Below are 27,721 nucleotides of genomic sequence, written 5' to 3'. Positions count from 1 at the left end.
ATTTTTGGATCGTTTCCTGACGAAGAATTCATAATTATTTTTTAAAGACTATCGAAGGAGCATGGAGACGAACTCTAACTTCTTATTGTTGAATTGTGAAAAAAAGAAAAAAAAAAGGTCTTTTGTAATTTTTATGTGTTTATGATTTATTTTCTTCTTTGATGTTGTTATTGTTTTGTATTGACAAATTGTAATTTTTGTGGCGAGTATTGTCTTTTAAGTTTCCTGAGCATTTTTTAGTAATTTCGAGATATCTTACTCTGGTTTTCCAATTTTATACTTGGGCTTATATTTCTATTGTGTGTTTCCTTCTATTGACATAACTGAGTTTTATGATTTTTCATGTTTGATAAGTGAAATGTATTTTTAGTTTAGTTTTTACTGGTTAAAATTTTGTGGTTCATCAGGTGAGTATTAAATTGTTGGACAGCGCAAGATACATTTGATAAGTCAGATAATGGAGTTCAGCTTCAGACATATGACCTGGCAGTGGAGCTAGGAGGTTCTGTCTGAAAAGGGGACTGTTATATAATTGGGCTAATGTTTTAGTTTTTTAGTATACTAAATAGTTTTTTGGTTCCTCTATTAGAAGGCTTAATCAATTTATTTGTGAGGTCTGTATGTCTCAGACCTCAAAACGGGGACTGTTAAAGAAAAATGATTATTTTTTAGACTTTAATACAGTTAATCTTATGGCATGTGTAAACACTCTCACTTGAACATATTTGTTAATGTTGAACAAGGTTGTGTTAATGATTTAAAACTAGGCTATTGAGGGGTAAGTATTAGAGCACCAGACCATAAAATGAGTATCTCCTGGGGGCGAACATTATTTAAGCCTGCAGGAGAGATTTCTGCTTGGTTTACAGAAGGTCAAAAGTCTTCCAGAATAAACAACCAGGGATGGTGAGGCCCCCCGCATTCCACACCGAGTCTGTGAAAGCTTATCTTGTGTTTTATGACCCTAAGAATTCTAGATGCCAGGACAAGCTTTCCGCCTTTTCTTGTTAAAACAAAGAAGCAAATGACCCCAGATGTTTGCAGTAAATAAGGGGAAGCTCTAGGCAGTGTCAGAGATGGCGTCTGGTTGGAGGACCGAGGGCCAGCCCTTTTTGAATGGATTAGATACAAGAGGATAAAGCTTTCTAAATAGAAGTTACAGATCAGATTTGCCCTTGCAACTCTCCAAAGATGTCTCTGTACTCTTTGCTTTCTTTCCTCCTATGTCAGGTAATGGAATGTATGTCTCTGTTGTTCTGCAGTTTCTGGTGTAGGTTTGTGCATTGTCTTATTTCTAAGTTTATGCATTGTCTTATATTGGATTAAACTCTGTAATTCTGTGATGTCAACACGCCTTGCTGATTTTCATAGTGACCACACGCAGCTCGCTGAGCGCACCTGGGAAAGGAAGAGAAACAGCCAACCTTTTTCCAAAGTTAATTATTTAGAATATTTTCTTCCTTAACAATATATATATATATATATATATATATATATATATATATATATATATATATATATATATATATATATATATATATATATTTATAGACTCCTATGGTGCTTTGGGAAGCTCAGATGTGGTCCTTCTCCTCCATGGTTTCCCCACCTCCAGCTATGACTGGAACAAGGTACCCTGGATACATCATCTCTTTATTTCCTGCATGATCAGCAGGATCCATAGTGTCCGGCACTTAATCACATTTCACCATCTATTATTCCTGTTGACCATTATTTATCTGTTATTCAGCTTTCTGTCCATTGTCCTTTTCAGGTTCCATGTTGACACTGTAGCATTATTTATTTTTTTATTTATATTAGGGCCGAAACAATTAATCAGGTTAATAGATTATGGAAATAAATAATCAATTAACCATTGTATAGAGACTCTAAAACATGACTTTAGCTGACAGAGCAACCTACTGTCAATATGCTCTATTCAGAGCAAGTGGGAAAGTTTTAGTTTGACCTGGTTTAATTCTGTAAAAAAAAAAAAAAAAATGCTATCCGATTATTAATCGATAAATCAAGATAAGATTAACTTTATTGTCCAAAAAGGAAATTTGATTTACAGACTCTGGCTGCTACATAGTCCAAACTATGTCACATTGCATTCACACATAAAAACACTGCTATAAAAATTCCATCATAAGACAATAAATAAATACATAAGGAAGCATGTTACATTCCATTCACAATAAAAATTGAAAGAAAAAAGAAATTGTATAAAAACCATCTTTAAAGAATCTGTTAAGGTAGTTTACATTTTTAATACCATTGCCTATTACACAATTTACTGCTTGATACTGTTTATTGCCTTAATGGAAAGCAGAACAAATGAGTTCTTATAGTGGTTCAATCTACAGGCAGGGACTCTAATACGTCGACCTGAAGGAAGAAACCGATACTCTGAATAAATAATATGAGTGGATAAAAAAAATAATAATAATCCACAGATTACTCGATTAGCAATATAATTGTTAGTTGCAGCCTTAATTTATAAGAAATTAATTTGTGTTTAAATCTTCAAATTGGCCTAAAAGGAGAAGCTACATCTTGTAAATGTTAGTCATTTTACCATAAGAACTGTCCAAATCCTGAAACCATTTATCCTCCATTGCAGATCTGGGATCCACTCACACAGCGCTTCCATCGAGTCATTGCACTGGACTTTCTTGGATTTGGCTTCAGTGACAAACCAGTGAGTCTGCAGCTTGATTTCCTGATGCTGTAATGTTTTTTTTTCCTACCACTTGTTGATCCATTACTGCTCTTTTATTCCTTCCCTCACACTGTTTACAAATCTCCTTTTCCATGATTTCTCAGAGACCCCACAGATACTCCATCTTTGAACAGGCCAGTATAGTTGAAGCCTGGTGAACCATTTGGGTCTGAGCAATCAGCGTCTCAATCTGATATCCCACGACTATGGAGATACTGTGGCTCTGGAGCTGCTGTACAGGTCATCCATTTCTTTCAGGTCTCAACAAATATTAATGGTTTACCATTGATTTCTTCCTCTACATTTTTTTCCCCTCTTTTTTTTTTCTTCTATAAATTAGGAGTGACCAAAATCGCAGCGGCCATCTGATCTTCAACAGCCTCTGCCTTTCAAATGGAGGTAATGTAATGTGTACCCTGTTGGCATTCCTTGGGGAGTTAATAAATAAATGCAAAAAAACAAACATCTCATGTATAATATTAGACATTTCTAAATTCCCAGACATTTTGCTCATGTTCGTATGTGATAACAGCTTAAATGTTTTAAAACACAGGCATAAGTAGGAACACATGGATCATGTAATATGCTGCTCTTCTTTACGAAGGGTCCTCTTATACAGCAGTAAACTATTTTTCCAGACTAGCTAGGATTCCAATTAAGCATCTAAAGCACCATCTTCTCTCCAGTTTCCTAGCATTTTGCTTAAAACCAGGGAGCAACCTTTCTTTTTTTTAAGTTTTTCAAAGGGGCTGCATTGTCTAAAACAGTAAACAGAGACCTAGATACCCCATCAACACAATCATCAACCTGTGAAGGGGAATAAACTAAACTTTTGCACTTTGCACTCTGTCGTACTGCTCAGTGACACAGAGGAGAGATAAAGCGAAACAGATTCTTTGAAATTTATAACTGCACTGTCTGATAATGATTGGCTAATGTTAAAGTAATGCTAAAGGTTATTAAAAAGAGGTCAGAGGACAGGAAGTTTTAGCCAATTTTTTATGTCACACTAAACTATATGTCATTTTAGCAAATATTTGAGGTCATACTATACTATTACTTGGTTAGGCATATTTTTTTAGGTCATACAATACTTTGACTTGCTTTAGCCCATTTTTGAGGTCACACTATACTATTACTTGGTTAGGCATATTTTTTTAGGTCATACAATACTTTGACTTGCTTTAGCCCATTTTTGAGGTCACACTATACTATGACTCGTTTTAGCCAACTTCTGATGTCTTGCTGTACTATGACTTGTTATGCCAATTATTTAGGTCATACTAAACTATAACTCGGTTTGGCCTATTTTTTGTGGTCATACCATTCTATGACTGGTATTAACTCTTTTTGAAGTCATACTATACTGTTAGTCATTTTATCCAATTTATTCAGGTCTTACTATACTATGACTCGTCTTAGCCAATTATTTAGGTCATATTGAACTATAACTGGTTTTGCCCTATGTTTCAAGTCATACTATATTATAACTCGTTTTAGCTATTTTTTAAAATCATACTATACTATGTCTTTTTTAGCAAAATATTGAGACCATACTATACTGTCTGTCTTTTTAGGACATTTTTTTGGTATTTTTGAGGTCATACTTTACCAAGACTCATTTTAGCCTATTTTTCAGGTCATACTATAGTATTACTATTTTAACCTTTTAGCCAACTTCTGATGTCTTGCTGTACTCAACTAGTTTTAGCCAATTATTTAGGTCATACTAAACTATAACTCGGTTTGGCCTATTTTTTGTGGTCATACCATTCTATGACTGGTTTTAACTCTTTTTGAAGTAATACTATACTGTTAGTCATTTTATCCAATTTATTCAGGTCTTATTATACTATGACTCGTCTTAGCCAATTATTTAGGTCATACTGAACTATAACTGCTGCGATAGACTGGCGACCTTTCCAGGGTGTAACCCGCCTCTCGCCCATTGACTGCTGGAGATAGGCACCAGCACCACTCGAGACAAGCGTGTAAAGAAAATGGATGGATGGATGGATGAATAATTCAACTCAGGAAACAGAAATTCAAAGTTCATTTCTTTATTTAAAAGATGTATGTTTTGAGAGCCGGCAGCGTCGCCTGACTCTGGCTCCCCACGGCAGCGTCGCCTGATGGTGGCTCCCCACGGCAGCGGTGCCTGACGTGTCAAGCTGCCTCCGGCTCCCCACGGCAGCCCCGAGCGACCGCCAGCGCCATACGGCAGCGCCGAGCGACCGCCAGCGCCATACGGCAGCGCCGAGCGACTGCTGGCTCCCCACGGCTCTGCTGGCTCCCACGAGGTGTCAGGCGACGCTGCTGGCCCCACAGCAGCAGCGTCGTGAGAGCACCTGACACGTCGAGGGAGCCGGCAGGTCGAGCGAAGCTGAAGGGTCCCACGAGGCGTCGACCGATGCTGCCGGGTCCCACGAGGCGTCGACCGACGTTGCCGGGTCCCACGAGGCGTCGACCGACGCTGCCGGCTCCCACGAGGCGTCGACCGACGCTGCCGGCTCCCACGACGCGTCGACCGACGCTGCCGGCTCCCACGACGCGTCGACCGACGCTGCCGGCTCCCACGACGCGTCGACCGACGCTGCCGGCTCCCACGACGCGTCGACCGACGCTGCCGGCTCCCACGACGCGTCGACCGACGCTGCCAGGTCCCACGACGCGTCGACCGACGCTGCCAGGTCCCACAACGCGTCAACCGACGCTACCAGGTCCCACAACGAGTCAAGCGACGCTGCTGGCTCTCACAGCAGCAGCGTCATGGGGCACTTGACTCGTTGTGGGACCTGGTAGCGTCGGTCGACGCGTCGTGGGAGCCGGCAGCTTCGGTCGAGGCGACGTGGGAGCCGGCAGCGTCGGTCGAGGCGTCGTGGAAGCCGGCAGCGTCGGTCGAGGCGTCGTGGGAGCCGGCAGCGTCGGTCGAGGCGTCGTGGGAGCCGGCAGCGTCGGACGAGGCGTCGTGGGAGCCGGCAGCGTCGGACGAGGCGACGTGGGAGCCGGCAGCGTCGGACGACGCGACGTGGGAGCCGGCAGCGTCGGACGACGCGACGTGGGAGCCGGCAGCGTCGGACGACGCGTCGCGGGAGCCAGCAGCGACGGTCGACACGTCGCAGGAGCCAGCAGCGTCACTCGGCACATCGCAGGAGCCAGCAGCGTCACTCGGCACATCGCAGGAGCCAGCAGCGTCACTCGAGACATCGCAGGAGCCTTCAGCGTTGCTTGCCACGTCGCGGGAGCCCGGACCATCGCGGGAGCCTGCAGCATAAATACAATAAAGTTTATTAAATTGATACAAAGTTTTCTATCTAAGAAAAACCAGTTGATTGCATTGATTCATTGACTCAAATACAATCCCTCACACCAAGCATGCTTGTAGCGACAGTGGAGAGGAAAAACTCCCTTTTAACAGGAAGAAACCTCCAGCAGAACCAGGCTCAGTGTGAGCGGCCATCTGCCGAGGCCGACTGGGGTTCAATGAGACAGAAGCACAGAGACAAAAAGCAGCTGTAAAAGGCGGCCCCGTCCAGGAAACACAGCCAGGCAGACGAGCTCGGGATGTCCTCTCTTCGTCCTCTGGCATGGGAGCTGGCTCGCTCAGTCACGGTCAGAGAAACAGGACCACACTGGAAAACAGGCCGATCTCCAGCATCTGTAAACAAGGGTGTAATTAGCACAAGGGCTGTTCCATAAACAGTCATAATTAGTTGGCTACAATACTTAGTATTGCTAAACTAAAAACAAATGTTCTAGTAAACTATTAACTTGTTTTGACCCTGTGGATAAATCAAAGATTTACTGGAGAGCCCTTTAACTTAATATTGTGGGATTTCAAATACTTATGTTCTTGTAGGGTCTATGCCAGGGGTGTCAAGCTGGTTCCAGAAAGGGCCGTGTGGCTGCAGGTTCTTTCCAACCAAGCAATAGCACACCAGACTCCATCTCATCAAGTCATCATGTTAAGATTAGACTCACTTGATGAGATGAATGGAGTCTCGTGTGCTATTGCTTGGTTGGTATGTGAATGCTTAATTTGATTATGTATAGACTTGTCCAATTTGTATAAATTCAACCCTTTTAGAGAAAGCTCAGCACACATGTCGAACAATACCTGTGCTCTGTGATCCAGAGTAGGGGAACTCTGTCCTTGAGGTCTGGTGTCTTGCAACTTTTACATTTCAGTTTAGTTCTATTGGACCCAATGTCCAATGGGTTCCCTCAACATTTGCCAATTCTATGATAAGACAACGCATCTGGCTAAATCTGAATAATTCAACTCAGGAAACAGAAATTCAAAGTTCATTCAAGGCGTCAAGCGACGCTGCCGGGTCCCACAAGGCGTCAAGCGACGCTGCCGGGTCCCACAAGGCGTCAAGCGACGCTGCCGGGTCCCACAACGCGTCAAGCGACGCTGCTGGCTCTCACAGCAGCAGCGTCGCTCGACACATCGCGGGAGCCTGCAGCGTCGCTCGACACGTCGCGGGAGCCTGCAGCGTCGCTCGACACGTCGCGGGAGCCTGCAGCGTCGCTCGACACGTCGCGGGAGCCTGCAGCGTCAATTCATCAAGTCATCATGTTAAGATTAGCCTCACTTGATTAGATGAATGGAGTCTGGTGTGCTATTGCTTGGTTGGAAAGAAAACCTGCAGCCACACGGCCCTTTCTGGAACCAGTTTGACACCCCTGGTCTACGCTGTAGTTAAAGGTCAACTATCCTTATTTATTTCCCCCTAAATTTATGGATTATATGTTTACATTATTTTTTTCCTGCAGTAAAAAAATAAAAGATACTTTCAATATAAACATAGATTTGAAATACAATATAGCCTACAATAAGCTGATATTGTACTAGGTTATCAATTCAATTCAGTTAAAGGAGAAGTTCGGTTTTTAACACTTTTAGCCCATTTTCTGTAGTGTCCAGGATGAAATCTGAATTCTGAGAAAAAAGTCAGAATTCTGAGAAAAAAGTCAGAATTCTGAGAAAAAAGTCAGAATTCTGAGAAAAAAGTCAGAATTCTGACTTTAATCTCAGAATTCTGAGAAAAAAAGTCAGAATTCTGAGATTAAAGTCAGAATTCTGACCCTAATCCTCTTCCGTACAAAACGCTTCAAGATGCCTCATTAACTCATCACTAATCAAATCTAACAACCTTAAAGCAAACTTATGAGAAAAACTACAAACCATGGAGCAAAAACATCAGAGTACAAAACACCAGGATCCAGACACCTCCCATGATTCCAGCAACAAATGAGGTTACAAACCAGACCTAAGGTTTAAATAGAGTTCTCTGCAGGCCCCACAGCTGCAGATAATCAACTCTTAATTGCCAATTTTGGCGCGGATTCAGGCGGGGGCGCGGGGGCGCGCGCACCCCCCTTTGGGATATGGCAAGCCGATTGGGCCAGTAATCGTCCGTACAATAACGCGCAGTTAGTTCCAACCCGTATTTTACGCGAGCGCGCGTTTTTACGTCACCGCGCGTTCTGGCTGGTGGCTGGAAACGCGCGGTGACGTAAAAAACGCGCACTCGCGTAAAATACGGGTTGGAACTGCGCGTTATTGTACGGACGATTATTGGCCCAATCGGCTTGCCATACCACAATAGCGTCGTTGCGAGCACGAGGAGACCTGGAAGATTTAAGGCCAAACAAGAAAACCAGACAACCATCTCTTTTAAGATTCTGGTCCAATCCAACAAAAGGGTAAGTAGAAACCAACTTTATCACTTTATTTTCTAAAGGCGTATATCTATAATCTAAATAACACAGATTGAAATGTTTATATCTTGTTTTGTATTCTCCAGTGGACCTGGCACAACTACAGAAAATGAACATCGCGTTGACCAGTATGAATGTTCAGATATTGGAGACACACAGATAAAAGGTATGATGATTGCTAGAAAATGTTGATAATGAGAAAACATTATCAACATTGTTGATTGTTGATAAACAAGTTGTTTAAAGTTGCAAAGTAATGCAATTGTAGGAATACTTTAACCAGTAACGGGAAAGTTATGAAAATTGCAGCGTTTGATAAGTAATAAAAAGAGTGTACAATTAACAAAAAGAAGCAACATTAGTTGCCATTGACATGTATACAATAGTTATTTTGTAGTGTGTATTTTTGCGTCTAAACCTGTACCACATGTGTTGTACTGTTAAAAATAAGAATGGTATCCTTAAGAAAACATTACTAACTTTTATCAATTGGTAAGGATCCAAATCAATGAATGCTCTAAGCACATGCTTGGAGTCTAAGGGAGTCTTGTTAACATTGTGATATGAGAACTACAAATCTGCTGTTATTTGTTTTCAGTGCATTTAATATTTTACAATAAAAATACAATTTACTTTTAAGTAAATTCAGTTTTGTGCACCTGGTGATATGTGTTCAGTGAATTTAATAATTTACGATAAAAACACAACATTAAATTGTTTTGTGGCTCCTCCTGAGATTAAAAGGTTCACCTGATCACAAAAATAATTTTCTTTTCCAGATGAACAACAAGGAGCGTGTTTCGATGTAAAGACAACCCAAGAGCCGGCGCTCAACCAAGCGGATTTGCCCCAAACAACTTATGATATAGGTTAGTAATAGTTGTATTTTTTTTAATGTCAAAACAACTAATTTTGTTTTACATGATTGACTTTTTTGCTTAATCTTGAAATCTTACATTTTATAATAATTATTTCATAATAAAGCAAGACTATACAAAATCTTCATGTAGGCAGATTTACAACTCCACCAGCACCCATGCAAAATTGACAATGTAAATATCAATCTTATTACAGATATATCAAAGGCCAAGAACCGGATTAGCGCGGCGCCGAGGTCTGGTCGGATTCCAAGAGTCCTCGTTATGCGGCCTTAAAATGCGTCCTTCTTTTTGCCCGATTTGAAGGACGGGTCCGATGTATCTTCGGTATTCTTGGATATCCCAGGATTCATTGCGAGACCAAGCAAGCTCTGATCAGAGGAAAGGTTACTTGGCGCCGAACAGTGGTGAAAATTGGAAGTTCAGTTTAATATAATACAAGTCATTTAATAGTTCCGTCTGAAATGAATGAAAAATAGTTGTTTTAATGGTTATTGAGTCAGATATGTGGCGGTAATGTTTGGTTTATCTAAAGGTTTTAATCTGTTACTGTGTAAATGGGTTTGGCTGTAATTTAAGGACAGATTCTAATATATCTGCAGGGTGGGGACTATAAATCTGATAGGATTTTTATCTTTTTATTGCTGTTTTGCACAATATGCTTAACTACGTATTTTTTGTTGTTGAATATTAGAGATTTTGTAGATATATTTTTTAGAAATACATTGTTTAGATTTACTTATATCTTTCTACCCCTTTTATAGAATAGAAGAGAAAATCCCTTTATTGTCCCACAATGGGGAAATTTACAGCAGCAGAAAGATTATTGAAAATGGTCACACAAATGTGGACCTTAGAAAAAATGTATAAGAATAACATAATAGTGAAGAGTTAAAATATAAACAATACAATACTGTAAAGTGTTTTAACAATATGAAACTGGAGAATAAATAACCAATATGCAGCTATGGACATTTTTACAGTAATGGATATTAGAAAATAGGAGCAACATCAGAGATGTGCAGAATGACAGCAGCAGGTTATTTAACTGACTAAGGTTTCTATCATTACATTTGATTTGATTGGTTCCTGCTCCCGGCTGTTGGAACATTTATTCCACTCTGGATTCTTGTGAGTGTAGTCTTTGTTCACTTCACAATAAAAAAGAAATAAACAGTTTTGAAAACTTCTGTATTCATTCTTTTCCTGCTTTGTGCGTCAACGTTTACGGTTGCTAAGCAACAGAGCATACGGCGGTAAACTCTTCCGGTCTCCTTACAGGTGCTGGTCATAAAATTAGAATATCATGAAAAAGTAGATTGATTTCAGTAATTCCATTTAAAAAGTGAAACTTGTATATTATATTCATACATTACATACAAACTCATATATTTCAGATGTTTATTTTGTTTAATTTTGATGATTACAAATGACAACAAATGAAAATCTCAAATTCATCATATCAGAAAATTAGAATATTGTGAAAAGGTTCAAAATTGATGGCCCCTGGTGCCACACTCTAATCAGCTAATTAACTCAAACCACCTGCAAAAGCCTTTAAATGGTCTTTCAGTCTAGTTCTATAGGCTACACAATCATGGGGAAGACTGCTGACTTGACAGTTGTCCAAAAGACGACCATCGACACCTTGCACAAGGAGGGCAAGACACAAAAGGTCATCGCTAAAGAGGCTGGCTGTTCACAGAGCTCAGTGTCCAAGCACATTAATAGAGAGGCGAAGGGAAGGAAAAGATGTGGTCGAAAAAAGTGTACAAGCAAGAGAGATAACCGCACCCTGGAGAGGATTGTGAAACAAAACCCATTCAAAAATGTGGGGGAGATTCACAAAGAGTGGACTGCAGCTGGAGTGAGTGCTTCAAGAACCACCACACACAGACGTATGAAAGACATGGGTTTCTGCTGTCGCATTCCTTGTGTCAAGCCACTCTTGAACCACAGACAGCGTCAGAAGCGTCTAAAGAGAAACAGGACTGGACTGCTGGTGAGTGGTCCAAAGTCATGTTCTCTGATGAAAGTAAATTTTGCATTTCCTTTGGAAATCAAGGTCCCAGAGTCTGGAGGAAAAGAAGAGAGGCACTTCATCCACGTTGCTTGAAGTCCAGTGTAAAGTTTCCACAGTCAGTGATGGTTTGGGGTGCCATGTCATCTGCTGGTGTTGGTCCATTGTGTTTTCTGAGGTCCAGGGTCAACGCAGCCACATACCAGGAAGTTTTAGAGCACTTCATGCTTCCTGCAGCTGACCAACTTTTTGGAGATGCAGATTTCATTTTCCAACAGGACTTGGCACCTGCACACAGTGCCAAAGCTACCAGTACCTGGTTGAAGGACCATGGTATCCCTGTTCTTAATTGGCCAGCAAACTCTCCTGACCTTAACCCCATAGAAAATCTATGGGGTATTGTGAAGAAGAAGATGCAATACACCAGACCCAACAATTCAGAAGAGCTAAAAGCCACTATTAGAGCAACCTGGGCTATCACCTGAGCAGTGCCACAGACTGATCGACTCCATGCCACGCCGCATTGCTGCAGTAATACAGGCCAAAGGAGGCCCAACTAAATACTGAGTGCTGTACATGCTCATACTTTTCATGTTCATACTTTTCAGTTGGCCAACATTTCTATAAATCCTTTGTTTTTATTGGTCTTCAGTAATATTCTAATTTTCTAATATGATGAATTTGAGATTTTCATTTGTTGTCATTTGTAATCATCAAAATTAAACAAAATAAACATCTGAAATATATGAGTTTGTATGTAATGTATGAATATAATATACAAGTTTCACTTTTTAAATGGAATTACTGAAATCAATCTACTTTTTCATGATATTCTAATTTTATGACCAGCACCTGTATTTTCAAGGACTTCGAAGGATCCAGTCTAGGTAGACCGCGTCCTTGGAGGACACGTCCTAGGTTTTCGAACAGAGCCATGATTACGCAAGAATTACGGGCGCCATCTTGGGGAGGTCGACCTGCTACCCTAACCAGATGGTTCAACCAGAAGAAGCACTGTGCTGCGTGTTCTGTATATGTATATGTTTCCCAGATATGTCCATAATGGGTAAATATCTATCTATCTATCTATCTATCTATAGAGAGAGAGATGTGCATATATATTTGTGTATGCCTGTATAAAGTGGCTATGTGCTTTGCAACATGCATACATCCAATCAGAATATTCTATTACTTTTAACCCCACTAAGAATATTTATTTATATTTTATTTTTTTCTAAAAAAAAAAAATAACATATATATATATATATATATATATATATATATATTTTTTTTTTCTTTTGGTTTTTTAAGAATAAAAGAAAATGTGAAATTAATTTCAACATTCAGCGAGCTAAAGTTGATTAAAATGTATGCTGTGCCTGCTCAACACATTAGCCTGAGTGGAGCTGTCGACCGCCCCAAGATGGCGCTAGGCGTTTTCTAACTGGAAAGCTGTGAATAGAGTGAGACCTCTGACTCTCCTGGGATCTAAATCCTCACAGGAATCTCCTCTGCAGCTCCCAAACACTGGGTGAAAGGTCTGCTGATAACAAGCAGGAACTTTGCAGTAAGTGTTTGTCCTCTGTCTCCAGTGGATCTTTAATGATTTCTCCTTTAACATTCAGCCTGCTTGTCTCGGCTTGTTGCGTGTGTATTTCTATGTCTCAGGGGCAGGAATGAGAGCCTCGCCTCACCGCTGAGCTCAACATGAGAGAGTGGTGGATCCATGTGGGTCTGATCTGCGTCCCGCTGGTGGCCGTCTATCTGCACATCCCGCCTCCTCAGCTCTCCGAAGCCCTGCAGAAGTGGCACAGCTCTGGGGATTTCTTTCACTTTAGAGAGAAGAGGATCTTTTACAGAGGTAGCACACGGCAAAGGAGGATTAAGCAAATCTCCAAACATCCACCCCCTTCCTTTCTCACATCACTATGTTACTCCTAGACTCCTATGGTGCTTTGGGAAGCTCAGATGTGGTCCTTCTCCTCCATGGTTTCCCCACCTCCAGCTATGACTGGAACAAGGTACCCTGGATACATCATCTCTTTATTTCCTGCATGATCAGCAGGATCCATAGTGTCCGGCACTTAATCACATTTCACCATCTATTATTCCTGTTGACCATTATTTATCTGTTATTCAGCTTTCTGTCCATTGTCCTTTTCAGGTTCCATGTTGACACTGTAGCATTATTTATTTTTTTATTGATATTAGGGCCGAAACAATTAATCAGGTTAATAGATTATGGAAATAATAATCAATTAACCATTGTATAGAGACTCTAAAACATGACTTTAGCTGACAGAGCAACCTACTGTCAATATGCTCTATTCAGAGCAAGTGGGAAAGTTTTAGTTTGACCTGGTTTAATTCTGTAAAAAAAAAAAAAAAAAATGCTATCCGATTATTAATCGATAAATCAAGATAAGATTAACTTTATTGTCCAAAAAGGAAACTTGATTTACAGACTCTGGCTGCTACATAGTCCAAACTATGTCACATTGCATTCACACATAAAAACACTGCTATAAAAATTCCATCATAAGACAATAAATAAATACATAAGGAAGCATGTTACATTCCATTCACAATAAAAATTGAAAGAAAAAAAAAATTGTATAAAAACCATCTTTAAAGAATCTGTTAAGGTAGTTTACATTTTTAATACCATTGCCTATTACACAATTTACTGCTTGATACTGTTTATTGCCTTAATGGAAAGCAGAACAAATGAGTTCTTATAGTGGTTCAATCTACAGGCAGGGACTCTAATACGTCGACCTGAAGGAAGAAACCGATACTCTGAATAAATAATATGAGTGGATAAAAAAAATAATAATAATTCACAGATTACTCGATTAGCAATATAATTGTTAGTTGCAGCCTTAATTTATAAGAAATTCATTTGTGTTTAAATCTTCAAATTGGCCTAAAAGGAGAAGCTACATCTTGTAAATGTTAGTCATTTTACCATAAAAACTGTCCAAATCCTGAAACCATTTATCCTCCATTGCAGATCTGGGATCCACTCACACAGCGCTTCCATCGAGTCATTGCACTGGACTTGCGGATGGATTGTAGATGCTTGGAATAACGTGTTTGCTGGCTCTGTTCTTCAAGCTTTCGCAAAAGCCGGCATTATTTCTGAGGAGCTGCGCTGCACGGAAAGTGACTGACAGCGCAGAAGGGGAAACTGGCATGTCTGATTTAGCGCAGCTGTTTAATTCAGAAACAGAGGATGATGACTTTGATGGGTTTGATTAATACTTTGTAATAAATAGCCTACATGAATAAAGCACAATCATACTCAGGTTTGCTCCCGCTCTATTTTTCTACCTGAAAACTTAATTCAACAGCAGCCTCTGGGCGGGTCTCCTCCTCTTCACCGCGGCGGCTGGCAGGTGTTTTTTCATCTAAATAATCTAAATCTTGCAGCTATATTTGCTGTGATCAGTGGGAATAAAGTAGTTTTAATATGTTTTTAAGTGAGAAAGTCCACCTGAAAACTTCATAATTGCAGTCAGTTCATCCAGATTATCTATTTCTGTCGGAGGCGCTCAGACCCCCACATACCAGCGGTGCACCGACAGCAGAAATCCTTTCGTTCACCGCGGCTGCTGCCAGGTGTTTTTCATCTAAATAATTGAAACTGCAGGCACCAGGATACCGGTAATAAAAGCGAACATATTCTGTCGGCAGGTTTCAGGATTTTAAGTTAATTTAGGAGTGATCACAGCGCTGTGTCATCTGCGATGTGTCTGTCTCACGGCCAGCTGCCAGGTTTGATTAATACTTTGTAATAAATACATGAATAAAGCACAGTCATACTCAGTTTTGCCCCCGCTGTATTTTTAAATACGCAGTAGAGGTATTTAAAGGTAGTAGAGGACATGTACCGGTATATAAAAAACGCGCCCTATAGTCCGGTGCGCCTTATGTGTGTGTTAAATACAGAAATGGGACACATAACTGAGAGTGCGCCTTTTAGTACGGTGCGCCTTATGGTCGTGAAAATACGGTATTTATGACGTCATACTTGTTTTAGCCTATTTATGACATCATACTATAGTATGACTATTTTTACCCTATTTCTGATGTCATACTATACTATGACTAGGTTTGGCCTATTTCTGATGTCATACTTTATTATGACTGGTTTTAGCCTATTTCTTTCTTCATACTATACTAGGAGTCGTTTAAGACTATTTTGATGTCATACTATACTATGACTCATTTAAGCCAATTTTTGACATCTTACTATTCTATGAATAGTTTTCACCTATTTCTGACATCATACTATACTATGACTTGTTTTAGCCCATTTCCGAGGTCATACGATACTATGACTTATATAACTATATTATTACTAATTTAAGCCAATTATTTGCATCATACTATATTCTATGACCTATTTTGGCCTGTTTTTAAGATCATACAATACAATGAATCATTTTAGATTATTTTTGAGGTCATACTATACTATGACTCATTTTAGCCAATTATTTAGTTCATGCCATACTATGGCACGTCTTAAGTTATTTAGAGGTCATTGTATAGTCTGAATCGTCTAAGCTCATTTTTGAGGTCCCTCTATTGTATGAATCGTTTTAGCCTGTTTTTGACATCATACCATACTATTACTCATTTTAGCCTATTTTTGAGTTCATACTATGCTATCAGTCATTTTAGCCAATTGTTGAGGTCACACTATATAATGACTTTTATTTATGCAATTTTTCGAACCAGATGAAGATCTGATATCACATGTTTGCAAGCCTGCAACAATTAATAGGATAAATCGTGATTGATTACTGAAATATTACTCAACTAATTTAGATATCAATTAACTTTGCTGGTGAAGATTCTTTCATCCAGGTCATAGTGATTCCAAAAAAGTTAAAAACAATCCACTGGACTTTGTTTCCAAGTTTGTAGACATTTCGCTTCCCAACAGGAAGCTATTTCAATTCAAAATGTTAGAATTAGCATTGAGTTCGAAGCTTTAAAGAGTGGCCCAAAAACTTGTTTTGGCTTTGAAAACATGCAAATTAAACCAGAAGAACAGCCTGCAATACCCAGTATCCGGTATTGCAGGCTAACAAAGAACCCAAACGACTTCCCATTCCTAAAGGGTGGACCCATTAAACAAATCATCCATATTTGGTAGTAATTTCCTGTTTATTAAAAAGTTGGAGCTGCTGTCTCTACTATTTAAACACTTTGCAATAATGGAAAAGCTGGTTAAGCTTTATTCATGTATAATATTTCAATGTGCTATGGCAGAATCTGATTGTTGTGATTTAAAGACAAGGATAACCCTAACGGGTTTTCTTTTTTTTTCCAATAGGGTTATTTCCAGAAACTCATCACCCACGGTTGCTGCAGACGGTGAGTAAAGCTGCCTTCATTCTACTCTTTGAACTTTATGAAATATTAGATTCTTTTGTTGTAATTTATTAAAAGGGGTTAAAAGTGGACTGCATATTTTTGTCTGTGCCATGTCCTTAATTTTCCTTTTTCCTCCAATTAGCTGATGAAGGACTCAAGTATTCTAGGGACGGTTCTGACACGCCTCATTAACTCCATGATCTTCCAGAAGGGGTGAGAAGACCAGAATGTTTTAAATGAAGAATGCAAGGAACTATTTGGTCTTATGCTTTTAGTCCTTTTTGGTAGCATTGGAGAAGTGTTCGGTCCCTACACTCAGCCCACAGATGCAGAGCTCTGGGACATGTGGACCATTTTACGCTACAATGATGGCAACTTGGTTTTAGACAGGTAATGTTGCGTTCAAATGCTCACTGTTCCTGATTTATGGAAGGGGATTTCACTTCTTTTTTTTTTTTTTTTTTCTCCATCAGTATTCTCCAGTACCTCAATCAGAGAGCTCAGCACAGAGATCGATGGGTGGGAGCGCTCACGTCTACACATGCCCCATGTTTAGTGGATCAGAGGGGGGAGCAAACCCTTCCTAAAATATGAGCTAGGTCATTAAAGCCGGGCTTACACTGTGCGATTATTTCTTTTTTGCTTTTCTCGGGCCGACTTTCCAGTTGTACGAGAAGTTTCTGAATGGCCCGACTTTGAGCCTGAACGTGTGTCGTACATCGTGTAGTGTACAGGTGATAACGAGGGACGATCAGACTCTCACAATCACCTCCTGATCAGGAATCGGGAGAAAATCAAACATGTTTGATTTTCTCCTGACCGTTGTGGGCAAATTGCTAAGTGGGCATGCACAATCAAGGACTCTTCTTCCTCCTCTCAGCTGAAAAATAGAAGCATGGTGGGGGTGGGGGTAAAATGGAGTCCTTTCAGTAAAACTGACAGACCATAGTAGCCACGTTTGTTCAGCCATGTCTTTGTCCAAATATGCCGCCGCCTTTTCTTTTTAGGGCTTTCAACACACAAAATTGCCCAAATTGCCAAGGCAGCGCATTTCACTCTATTGAGCTTTCTTCTACAAGTTTGGCTCACGGATAGACGAGTCCGAGTAGCGCCATCTCACTATGGAGTCTGAAGTGGTTTTTAGACGTGCAGTGTGAGCAGGTAGATTGCATCAGAGCGTCGTACTGCAAAGTGCGAGAACATGCATTGTGAACGGTGAACTCGCGCTGTGCGACTAAACCCTGCAGTTTGTCGTACAGTCCGGGCTGTAGCTATGTGCAACGATTGAAAAAAAATCGCACAGTGTATGCCCGGCTTAAGTGATGCTAAACTGAAAGGATGGAATAAGAGAACAAGGTTAGAAAGAAGGAAGTAATAGGAGGATACAAGGTAGAGGAAGGAAGGGAGTACACACAAGTAAAACAAATACCTAAACAGAACAGGAAGACTAAAATCAGACTCTTCCTGAACGCTCACATTAGAAGAACAAAATGGTTTGTTCACTTTTTCATCTCCTACATCTTCCATTTGGTTTCCTCCCCCTCCTGTGTTTTAGTGCACATGATTTACGGACCTCTGGACCCTGTCAACCCCCATCCACAGTTCATCCGTCTTTATGTGTGAGTTTCCCTTCAAGCGACTTCCTTAACCCGGTCTCTTATAAGTATTCACACCCTTTGAACGGGTTTTTACAACAAATTCAAACTACAGATGTTTAGATACCAACCACAAAGCTTTATCTCTGTTCAAAGCTCCCATACATCAGTGATTTGATCTAAAACCTCTGCAGCCTTCATAGAACTAAAATTTTACATTATGTAGTGTTGGTTTGAAAGAAAATCCTTAAAGTTTGGGGCTGTTGTGATTAAAAGTTCAATGGGTATGAATACTTATTTAAGCAACTGTATAGTCTGCCTCAGTGTGAATGTGAAGTGAAAATATTTCAAAATGGTGGGATTAATTTGGATCTCCATTTGATCCATAAATGAGCTTTAGCCAGCAACATGTTTCGTTTTTTTTACCATTTTGTTTACAATATCAAATAATCCCAAGCATTTCAATAAAACCTTTACATTGGAGATATACATTTTCCTGCTGTGGTCTTCTTGAGAAATTATGTTTAAATGTGACCCATGGTTAATAAACTGGGTCATATTGAAATTCAAAACACAGAACAAAAAAGAAATTAAGCTCTTATTAAAAAAAAAAAAAATCCATCCGAGGTTAAACAGCGCTTTTAGGTTTCTTGTTAACCTCAAACTGTTATGAAAATGCATTCTATCGTCAATAAAAAGGTGGTTTCTAAAGTTCTAGCAGTTAATTAAGAAAAACTTTCATTTATTCTATTCTTGCAGGCATCTGGTGAAGAAGTCGACCGTCACGATTCTGGACGACCACATCAGTCACTACCCTCAGCTGGAGGACCCCACTGGCTTCCTAAAAGCTTATTTTAATTTCATCCACTCTTTCTGAACAGATCAGACACAGGCACCTTGTGTGAGTAATCAAAACCAGATCAAAATGATTTTCCACCCTTAGTTAGGAATGTTAGGAACTAATGAAAAGTCTGAGGAAAACAAATGCACATTTATAGAAACCTGAGATGATCAACTACTGTAATATTGAGCATATCTGTTGAATCCAACATTCTGAATTACTTTTGATATCATTTTCTACATTATGCTAAATGTTAACTATCTTTAAATAAAATTTTCTTAAAAAAAAAAAAAGTCTTAGTTGCATTCTGATTTACTTTATTGTGAAACTGAAACAATATTTTCTAAGAACAGAAGATGGAAAAAAAGACAGAAATGTTTTAGTTTATATAGAAGATATAAAACATTTATCTGGTTGAAATAGCCACAAGAACGAGTTTAAGTTTAAAGACTGACAAAGAGATGGATGAGGGTCGTTACATGCTAAATGGCTGCGCTGGGTTCAGATTTCTAGCCAACAGAGGCCAGGATCACATCGACAACGGTCTCCTCACTGCTGCGGACCGTCACCTGCATGGTGACGCCATCAGCCAGCGCCAGACGAGCCCGAACCAGCACATCGTGGCCTCCTCGGAAAACGCCTGGGGGGAGGTGGGGAAATCTTACTCTCAGCAAACAGATTTCTAAGAATTAACTTTGACTCTTTGATGAATCTCACCAGCAAGGAAGAGGACGTGAGAGTTCTTATTTTCTGGAACTTTGTCGGAGCGTTCACAAGGCTGCATTCCCAGGAAGCTGATGATGTTCCCCACCGCCTCTGTAAATGGTTCAATAAAGAGATTGATGCAAGGATTAAACACACCTCTAGATGGAGCTACCTTCACCAACATCAGCTTTGCATGTAGGAAACTTGTCAAACATATTCAGAGTGCATACCATCCAGCGTTCGCACAGACGCCAGAGCGAAAGTCTCTTCCTTCTCGTACTCGTCTCCCACTTCCTCCCACGCTGCTCCGAAATTAGGTTTCAAGACTTTTTGAATGTGATCTGCAACGGTCACCTCCAGGTCTTCTAGCTGGAGGGAGTGAGAATTTGGAAAAACTAATTAAGATCTCAGGACCTGCAAAATTTGCTCGTCTTACCAACTCTAACTCCACTCCTACTTACCACGTATTCGTCATCGTAACCGTCATCGTCAGGCTCTCCTGTGTTGGGGTTACAGTCCCTCACCAGGTACTTCATTGTACAGCTGAATGTACACGACACTGCAGGCAGACAGAAGTCCTGTTCACTGAAATGGCAACTATGCCCAAAACTTGATCAAAATCCAGAGTTCTTAGAAATTCTAAAATACAATTTCTTTGCATGTTTGTGACCTAACATTCAGCTCCAATCTTAGAGTGGGATACCATCTCAAACCATAGTTAGATATCTGGATTGTTGGCACAAGGTGTAGATGTGCTGTGCTTTGACACCCATGGTGGTGGGTTCAAACCCTGGGAACGGCAACATCTAGAGGAAAAAAAAAAAAAAAAACTTCCAGAGGACCTTAGACTTAAGATAGGGTCCATCTGACTAGAGATCTATGAGGTACAACAAAAATGCTACGGCAGATGGGGAGCCAGGACGCCAGGAAGTGGGGATAGATGTCCTCCCCACTATCAATCTTAGAGGACAGCTACAACAGAATGTTGGTAAGTGAAGTAACGAGTGCAGGGAGTATGTAGCATAAAATGTACAGAGTAATCTAGATATAAAGTGCCTCATAATCTACTAGAAAGAGGAAAAAGCAGGGTGATGTGTAAAGGACAACTTAAAAACAGGCCACCAAGTTTTTTTTTTTTTTTTTTTTTTTTAATTAACTAACAGTGATGTTAATTTTGCACACACACACACACACACACACACACACACACACACACACACACACACACACACACACACACACACACACACACACACACACACACACACACACACACACACACACACACACACACACACACACACACACACACACACACACACACACACAAAAAAAAACATTTCAAGTGCATCCATTATGACTGTTAAAATCTTTCACCTTGATGCTTTTGTTAACATTGCCTGATTAGAGTGAAACAAATTTTTCTTGGTCAGCGTTTCAATTCCTTCCGACCTACGGGGTCCTTGCTGCCAGCTGTGTCTCATTATTAAAATACACAGGACCAGGTTTCTGAACTGACCCAGGTGGTTTATGAAGCCTCCTACCGAGCTCTACTGGAGGATGCTAAAATAGCATGACGTGCTTTATGATGATTCCCTCACTTCGTTTAGTAGCGTGTTTATGGATTATCAGAGGCCTTGGTTAAAGAGACCCCGACCAGTGATTTCCTCTCTGGTTGGTTTGCTGTGCATCTCTCTCTTCCATCTTCTTCCATCTTCCAAGTTTAGTAGGAACTTTTCCCAAAGCAAGTTTAACACTAAAGCAGTGTTAAATTCATTTCCATTCTAACAACCAAGACCATCACTTCTTTTCACCCATCTTGAATGGATATAACATCCAAGTTGTTCAGTATATAAACACAATTAGACTATTCCTCTTTGACTGAATAGACAGAATTGACACTAATTTTTTGTATAAAAGTCGGGACGTTAGTTAAAACAAATCCAGCCTTCACACCGGCAGTAGGGTCAATCATCAGGCAGCTGCGCCAGAGTGTAGGCGGACCCAGGCTGGCTGTAGGCGAGGCTGGGTGCTGGAATGTAGTGGACCACCTCATAGGCCTCAGATGGCTCCATCTGAACTACCACCTGCAACAAACAGGAGTTCAGCCCCGTTGCATTAAACTTGCTATAAAATCGTGATGTTAAGAAACATGTTGGATCTGGTATCCAGGAACCTTTTGAAGCAACTGCTCGTTCAGAGTGTTTGCGCAGTCGAACTGGAACACCATGTGTCGGGCGAATGTGTGCTTGATGCAGCGAACCACGTATTCTGTCTCAGCCTCTGTCAGCTGTACTGCTTCTGACGACTTTAATAACGGGCCGAGGGTCTGGAATTCTGGGATGGATGCAAGTTGTTCTGCAAGTTGGTGACGAGAAAATAAAGGTGGACATCGATTAGTTGTCTTTGGCAGTGTAAAGGTCAAACTAAAGCAAGTGCAGTCATGTAGTTTTACCTTGGTAGATGTCCTGGCGTGATGGACCCAACTTTTCTGGCAGTTTGCTTGTAGCAACAGGAGCAATTTCTAAGAGGGAATAAATCAATTATTTATTTTATGCACAGAATGATAATATTCAATCAGCAGCTCTAAATAAAGCTCTAAAATATGCTGTATAATGGGGTTTAAATGATGGCATGTACTGTACCTTGTTGAGGGTCCTAACAGCAGCATATCTCAAGGCGGCTTTAGGGGAGCTGCAGAAAAGCTGGAGCACTGCAGAAAAATTATCCACATTAGACCCACAGAGAGAACAACATGATTAAATTAAATCATTTTAACAGTTTCTTTGTACCGACTTGTTTAAACTCTTGCTTATTTCAGCACTGTCTTCAAACAGGCAAGCAAACAAGTGAGGCGGGAGTGGAACATCGACCTTGCACAATATTTGCTATTAATTGGTGTTTTATAAAAAACAAAGTGAACTACAATGATATACCTTTGGTCTGAACTAGAACTAAATAAAAAACAAAAAACTATGTACACTGTTGCTAAAACAACAGTCCCCCTTTTAAAACACTGAAATCAAACCGATCTGCTAATCTTTTAATATAGGAACACTTGTGATAATCACATTGAATGGTGATGTCTTTATCTAGTTTAAGCTTTATGAATAAGATCTGGTTAATCAGATAACCTGAAACAGCCGGAGCCAGCTCCCTGGCGGTACAGTTGGGCATGTGGACAATGGCAGAAGCAGCCTCATAAACGACCATCTCGTTCTTGTTCCTCAAGCAGCTCTCGATGAAGTCAAACAAGGGGCTGTCATGACTGTGGATCAAATACATGACATCAATACTGGTTCATCTATGATAACATAACCGTCTGATCCACAAATGCCTCAGTCTGCTCACCCTCCCTCCGTCTCATCCAGCAGTTTGCTGGCAATGCGGATTAGCATGCAGTAGGCGAATGGGGACTTCAGGCCAGACTTGGTGAACTTGTTGAGCATCTTGGTCACAGCGAGACGATCGTTCTTCCTAAGATGATACAGCAGGCCGAGAGCATGGTACTAAAAGAGAGGGGGGAAATAAAGCATTTAGAGCAAAAATGTTTGCTTATGAGCCATAAACGTACATATTCCTCCAACATGCTCAGGTCTTTCCTACCTGGACCATGAGGTTGTCACTGGAAGCAGCCTCCTGGGCTTCATTCACCCAGCGCTTCACCACATCGTAGCTCATCTTCACCATGTGCTGAGGAGTTGAAGCAGAGAGGATGTCATCCAACAGCAAAGAGCAATGCATGAGTGCATTACCCAATCATAAAAAATGTTGTGTATTTGCAGAAATTGTGACATTTTACCAGAGAGGAGACCAGAGCTGAACTGGACACACTGGGCACTTTGTCCACAATAGCCTGCTTCATGTACCGTTCGATGGCCTGCAGCATGGTGGTCTGTGAGCAGAACACAACAAATAAACAAAGCTCTGTAAGAAAATATATTTTTCTCCAGTAAGAGACAAATTGAGATATGAAAATAAGATAATAAAAAAAGTCAACTTCACTCACATCTGTAATCCTGCACAGGGCTCTAATGGCTGGACCTCTGTATACATCCTCCTTACCAGTCATGTCTTTAGTTAGACTATTTAAAAAAAGACAAATGAGAACCAATAAATCACTTCTTCTGATAGAAATAAAAGAAATCGGTTCAGGACTGAAGTTCAAAAGAGAATTTTAACTTTATGGCAATGAAATCAGGTGCTCTGTATTTTCTAAACAGATGTGCTGAGAAAATAAGGAAAAAGTACATATACCACACTGAGAAGTAGCTTTTGCTCACTGATTTGCTGTTCTTTTTTTAAATCACATTTGTCAGATAGTGAATTGATCTTCCATTTAAATCTTGAACTAACTGTTACTTACCAATGTTTACTACTACCTGACCTTTATAATTACATATTCATTTAATATTTACATCTAAAACAGTATGTGGTAGGCCAATTATGCTATTAATTATCAGTTAAGGTCACAATTCATAATTCAAAAACAACAAAAAAAAAACTGTCAAAAAGGAGAAAAAGTAACATAAATATTAAGTGGCTCAGAAGTAGACAGACAGTTCATACTTTAATCAAACTTAGACCTAGCATGACTTCAAACAGGCTATCCAAACCCCCAAAAGTTGCATAATGCTTTTGAAATAAAATGTATTCGGTAGGGCAAAAATCATCCAAGAATGTGTATATTAAAAAAAATCATTAAAAAAAGGAGAGCAACATCTGATGTGAGATGTTAGCACAGAGTGGAAAACCAATAGGTTAAAGCTGCAATTACATACAATTTATTGATAAAAACCTGCTGGTAACAATGATGACATCCTCAGAGATGTTTGCCATCTCTTTAATAGTCAGGTAGCACATCCTCCTCAGGGTTTGCTAAATAAGAGCCTTAAGCTTGATTAGATCATCAAAGTGAGCAGTTATCAAAACATATAACAATTAAATAAACAGGTAACGTCGTACATCATTAGACTGGAACAGCCTTGTCATTGCAAAGAAAGCTTCAGTGGCTTCTGTGGTCCCAAAATGCTCTCCCTACAAGAAAAAAAAACATCAGAGTTAGTTATGATATAACATTATGATAGCCAAAGGACTGATAACATGATTGTATTTTTGACCTGATTGAGAAGGTAGATGATCTTGGTGAGGATGTGGAGACATCTTCTTGGATTGATAGGGGTCTCATTGAAGATACGCGCCTGGAAATCAAAACCACAATTACTTTAGTATTACAGCCTCTTCAGTTAAATATGACTTAATCTTAAACTTAGAAAGCTCACATTACCTCTTGCAGGACTGCACTCTTCTCCAGGTGTTGGAAAGGATTTGATCCACTTCCTACAAGACCGAATATACATGTTAAAAGAAGAATACGTTATACAAGTGCTTTCTTTTACTAAAACAAAGAAAACAGGAACATTACATTATTGCTGAGATTGATACTTCTCAGGCTTTCCCTTCTTGACCCGCAGGAACAAATATTTGAATTTATTTTTAAAATGTATACTTATTTTATGAACACTCTTCATTAATAAAAATACTATGTATTATACCTAACTATACCAGGTCACCAACTAACAGTTTTTTTCCAAATCGATTAATCTTTTGATTATGTTTTTGATTACTCCATTAATAATCAGATAAGGTTTCTTGAAAAGGATTTTTACAACATTAAACGGGGTGAAACTAAAACTTTTCCACTTGAGGAGTTCTGGATAGAGTATATTGGCAGGAAAAAAAGACTTATTTAATCTTAAATGCAATATTCTAAGTACGAATAAACACATCCCTTTCAAACAAACAACAAAACAAAATAAAACAAAATCAAAGAGAAAACGAGAACAAAATCGGCCCAATAACCAATTGTAACATATTATGCTAATATATTTGGTTTTATCCCAACCGAATACTCAACTTAATTAATTGATTAAATTAAATTTGTCTTTGACAACAATTTAGGTATTAAATATATTAGGTATTCCGACATAACGAAAAAGAGCCTTCAAAGTAAAGACATCTGGCCCTGCTACTTATAAGTGATTTATCAACAACCACAGATGACAATAAGGAAATCAGATGTTAGAGTTTTAGTTGTTTCCAATCATTTATATTAAATGAATTAGCAGCAAACAGGCATTGAGACCTGTCAGAAAAGAACCATTTGACAACGCTAGCATGCATAGCTAATGCAATATGTAAACACCAAACAAGGCAATATCGTGTTGAGAATTTTGTGTCACAGTCACAATTAAACTCTTAACAGTTGCAAAACAATTTGTTTTAACTCATAAGGTATCGTTTTAACAGAAAATACGTTAAGGCTTGTTGACTTTAGCTAGAATGCTAACATGTTAGCATTATTTTGCTATCTATTTCAGATGCAAAAACTATCCCATTCTTTAAAATATTGATTTCAAATCCTTACCCGATTCTTCGTCCTTCTTATCAAATTTTTTAATCATTTTGACTGAATGCAGTTGAAGGACAAACAGACGCTCTCAGCTTGGGCTGTACCGGGAGCTACTTCCACGTAGCCAAAATGAATACTGATTTCCTGTAGACGGCATCCACGTCAACGGAAAAGACGTAGGGCAATTCATGATTTTATTTCTGACCAAAAGGAGGCACTGTTGAGAAATTATATTCTTTTAAACAATGACGGCACAATATTTTAAAGCTTTAATAGAACTCTAAATTCATATTTATTGTTAATCAATTTCGCATCTACATTTTAGTCCTATAAAAACAAACAAAAATCTTGTAAATCAGCGTTTTTATTTGGAAATTGTTCATTTTCCCAGATCTTGGGGAAAGTTACCCAAAATGACCACCAGATGTCGACAGTTCTTATGAGCTGAGTAGAGCCTATGGCTCTGTTCGAAAACCTAGGACGCATCCTTAGAAGACCGGATTCGAACAGACATGGGCAATGTGGAGTCAGCAAGTCATCTCCATGTTATGTATTTAATCTACCCAGCCAATTAACCAGGTGAGTCCAATCTGCACAGGTTAATTTACGGTGAAGATTGGACTCACCTGCTTCAGTGGCTAGGTAGAACAAATACATGACATGGAGATGACTTGTTGACTCCACATTGCCCATGTCTGGATTCGAAGGCCGATTACGTCATAGCGCAGCGCCGAAGTCTGGATGGATTCCAAGGCTCTGTTCGAAAACCTAGGACGCATCCTTAGAAGACCGGATTCGAAGGCTGATTACGTCATAGCGCGGCGCCGAGGTCTGGTCGGATTCCAAGAGTCCTCGTTATGCGGTCTTAAAATGCGTCCTTCTTTTTGCCTGATTTGAAGGACGGGTCCGATGTATCCTCGCTATCCTTGGTTTACCCAGAATTCATTGCGAGACCAAGCAAGCTGTGATCAGAGGAAAGGTTACTTGGCGCCGAACAGTGGTGAAAATTGGAAGTTCAGTTTAATATAATACAACTCTGTGAATAGTTCCGTCTGAAATGAATGAAAATAGTTATTTAATGGTTATAGAGTCAGATATGTGGCGGTAATGTTTGGTTTATCTAAAGGTTTTTATCTGTTACTGTGTAAATGGATTTGGCTGGAATTTAAGGACAGATTCTAATAAATCTGCAGAGTGGGGACTATAAATCTGATAGGATTTTTATCTTTTTATTGCTGTTTTGCACAATATGCTTAACTTCGTATTTTTTGTTGTTGAATATTAGAGATTTTGCAGATATATTTTTTATAAATATATTGTTTAGATTTACTTATATCTTTCTACCCCTTTATTTTCCCACAATGGAAAAATTTACAGCAGCAGAAAGATTATTGAAAATTGTCACACAAATGTGGACCTTAGAAAAATGTATAAGA

The 27,721-nt window shown here is 39.6% G+C and overlaps 2 protein-coding genes across 2 annotated transcripts; one reads left to right on the top strand and one right to left on the bottom strand.

Moving 5' to 3' along the window:
- Window positions 1–1,547: 1,547 nt before the first annotated feature.
- Window positions 1,548–19,443, top strand: LOC119784010 (mesoderm-specific transcript protein-like; the record flags this gene model as incomplete). The annotated part of the gene is given in 11 exon segments (XM_038285825.1): window positions 1,548–1,631; window positions 2,624–2,701; window positions 2,827–2,872; window positions 2,875–2,962; window positions 3,063–3,121; window positions 16,692–16,732; window positions 16,875–16,945; window positions 17,021–17,122; window positions 17,206–17,282; window positions 18,288–18,351; window positions 19,087–19,443. Coding segments are annotated over 11 exon segments (828 nt in total), but the record flags the coding sequence as incomplete, so codon positions are not given.
- Window positions 19,444–19,468: 25 nt separating this feature from the next.
- On the bottom strand, window positions 19,469–26,406 carry LOC119784003 (coatomer subunit gamma-2-like). The gene is given in 20 exon segments (XM_038285812.1): window positions 19,469–19,808; window positions 19,886–19,984; window positions 20,104–20,242; window positions 20,335–20,432; window positions 21,830–21,842; window positions 21,844–21,960; window positions 22,050–22,231; window positions 22,329–22,397; window positions 22,519–22,522; window positions 22,525–22,586; window positions 23,008–23,141; window positions 23,225–23,382; window positions 23,480–23,566; window positions 23,676–23,768; window positions 23,883–23,958; window positions 24,672–24,751; window positions 24,839–24,910; window positions 24,994–25,074; window positions 25,161–25,213; window positions 26,301–26,406. Coding segments are annotated over 20 exon segments (1,785 nt in total). The 5' UTR covers window positions 26,338–26,406; the 3' UTR covers window positions 19,469–19,677.
- Window positions 26,407–27,721: the final 1,315 nt, after the last annotated feature.

This window comes from Cyprinodon tularosa, unplaced genomic scaffold, assembly GCF_016077235.1.
Source record: "Cyprinodon tularosa strain WSP-4 unplaced genomic scaffold, ASM1607723v1 ctg1057, whole genome shotgun sequence".
NCBI classification, from domain to species: Eukaryota; Metazoa; Chordata; class Actinopteri; order Cyprinodontiformes; family Cyprinodontidae; genus Cyprinodon; species Cyprinodon tularosa.
Note: the sequence above shows the minus strand (reverse complement) of the source record. Positions and strands in the feature narration are given on the sequence as shown.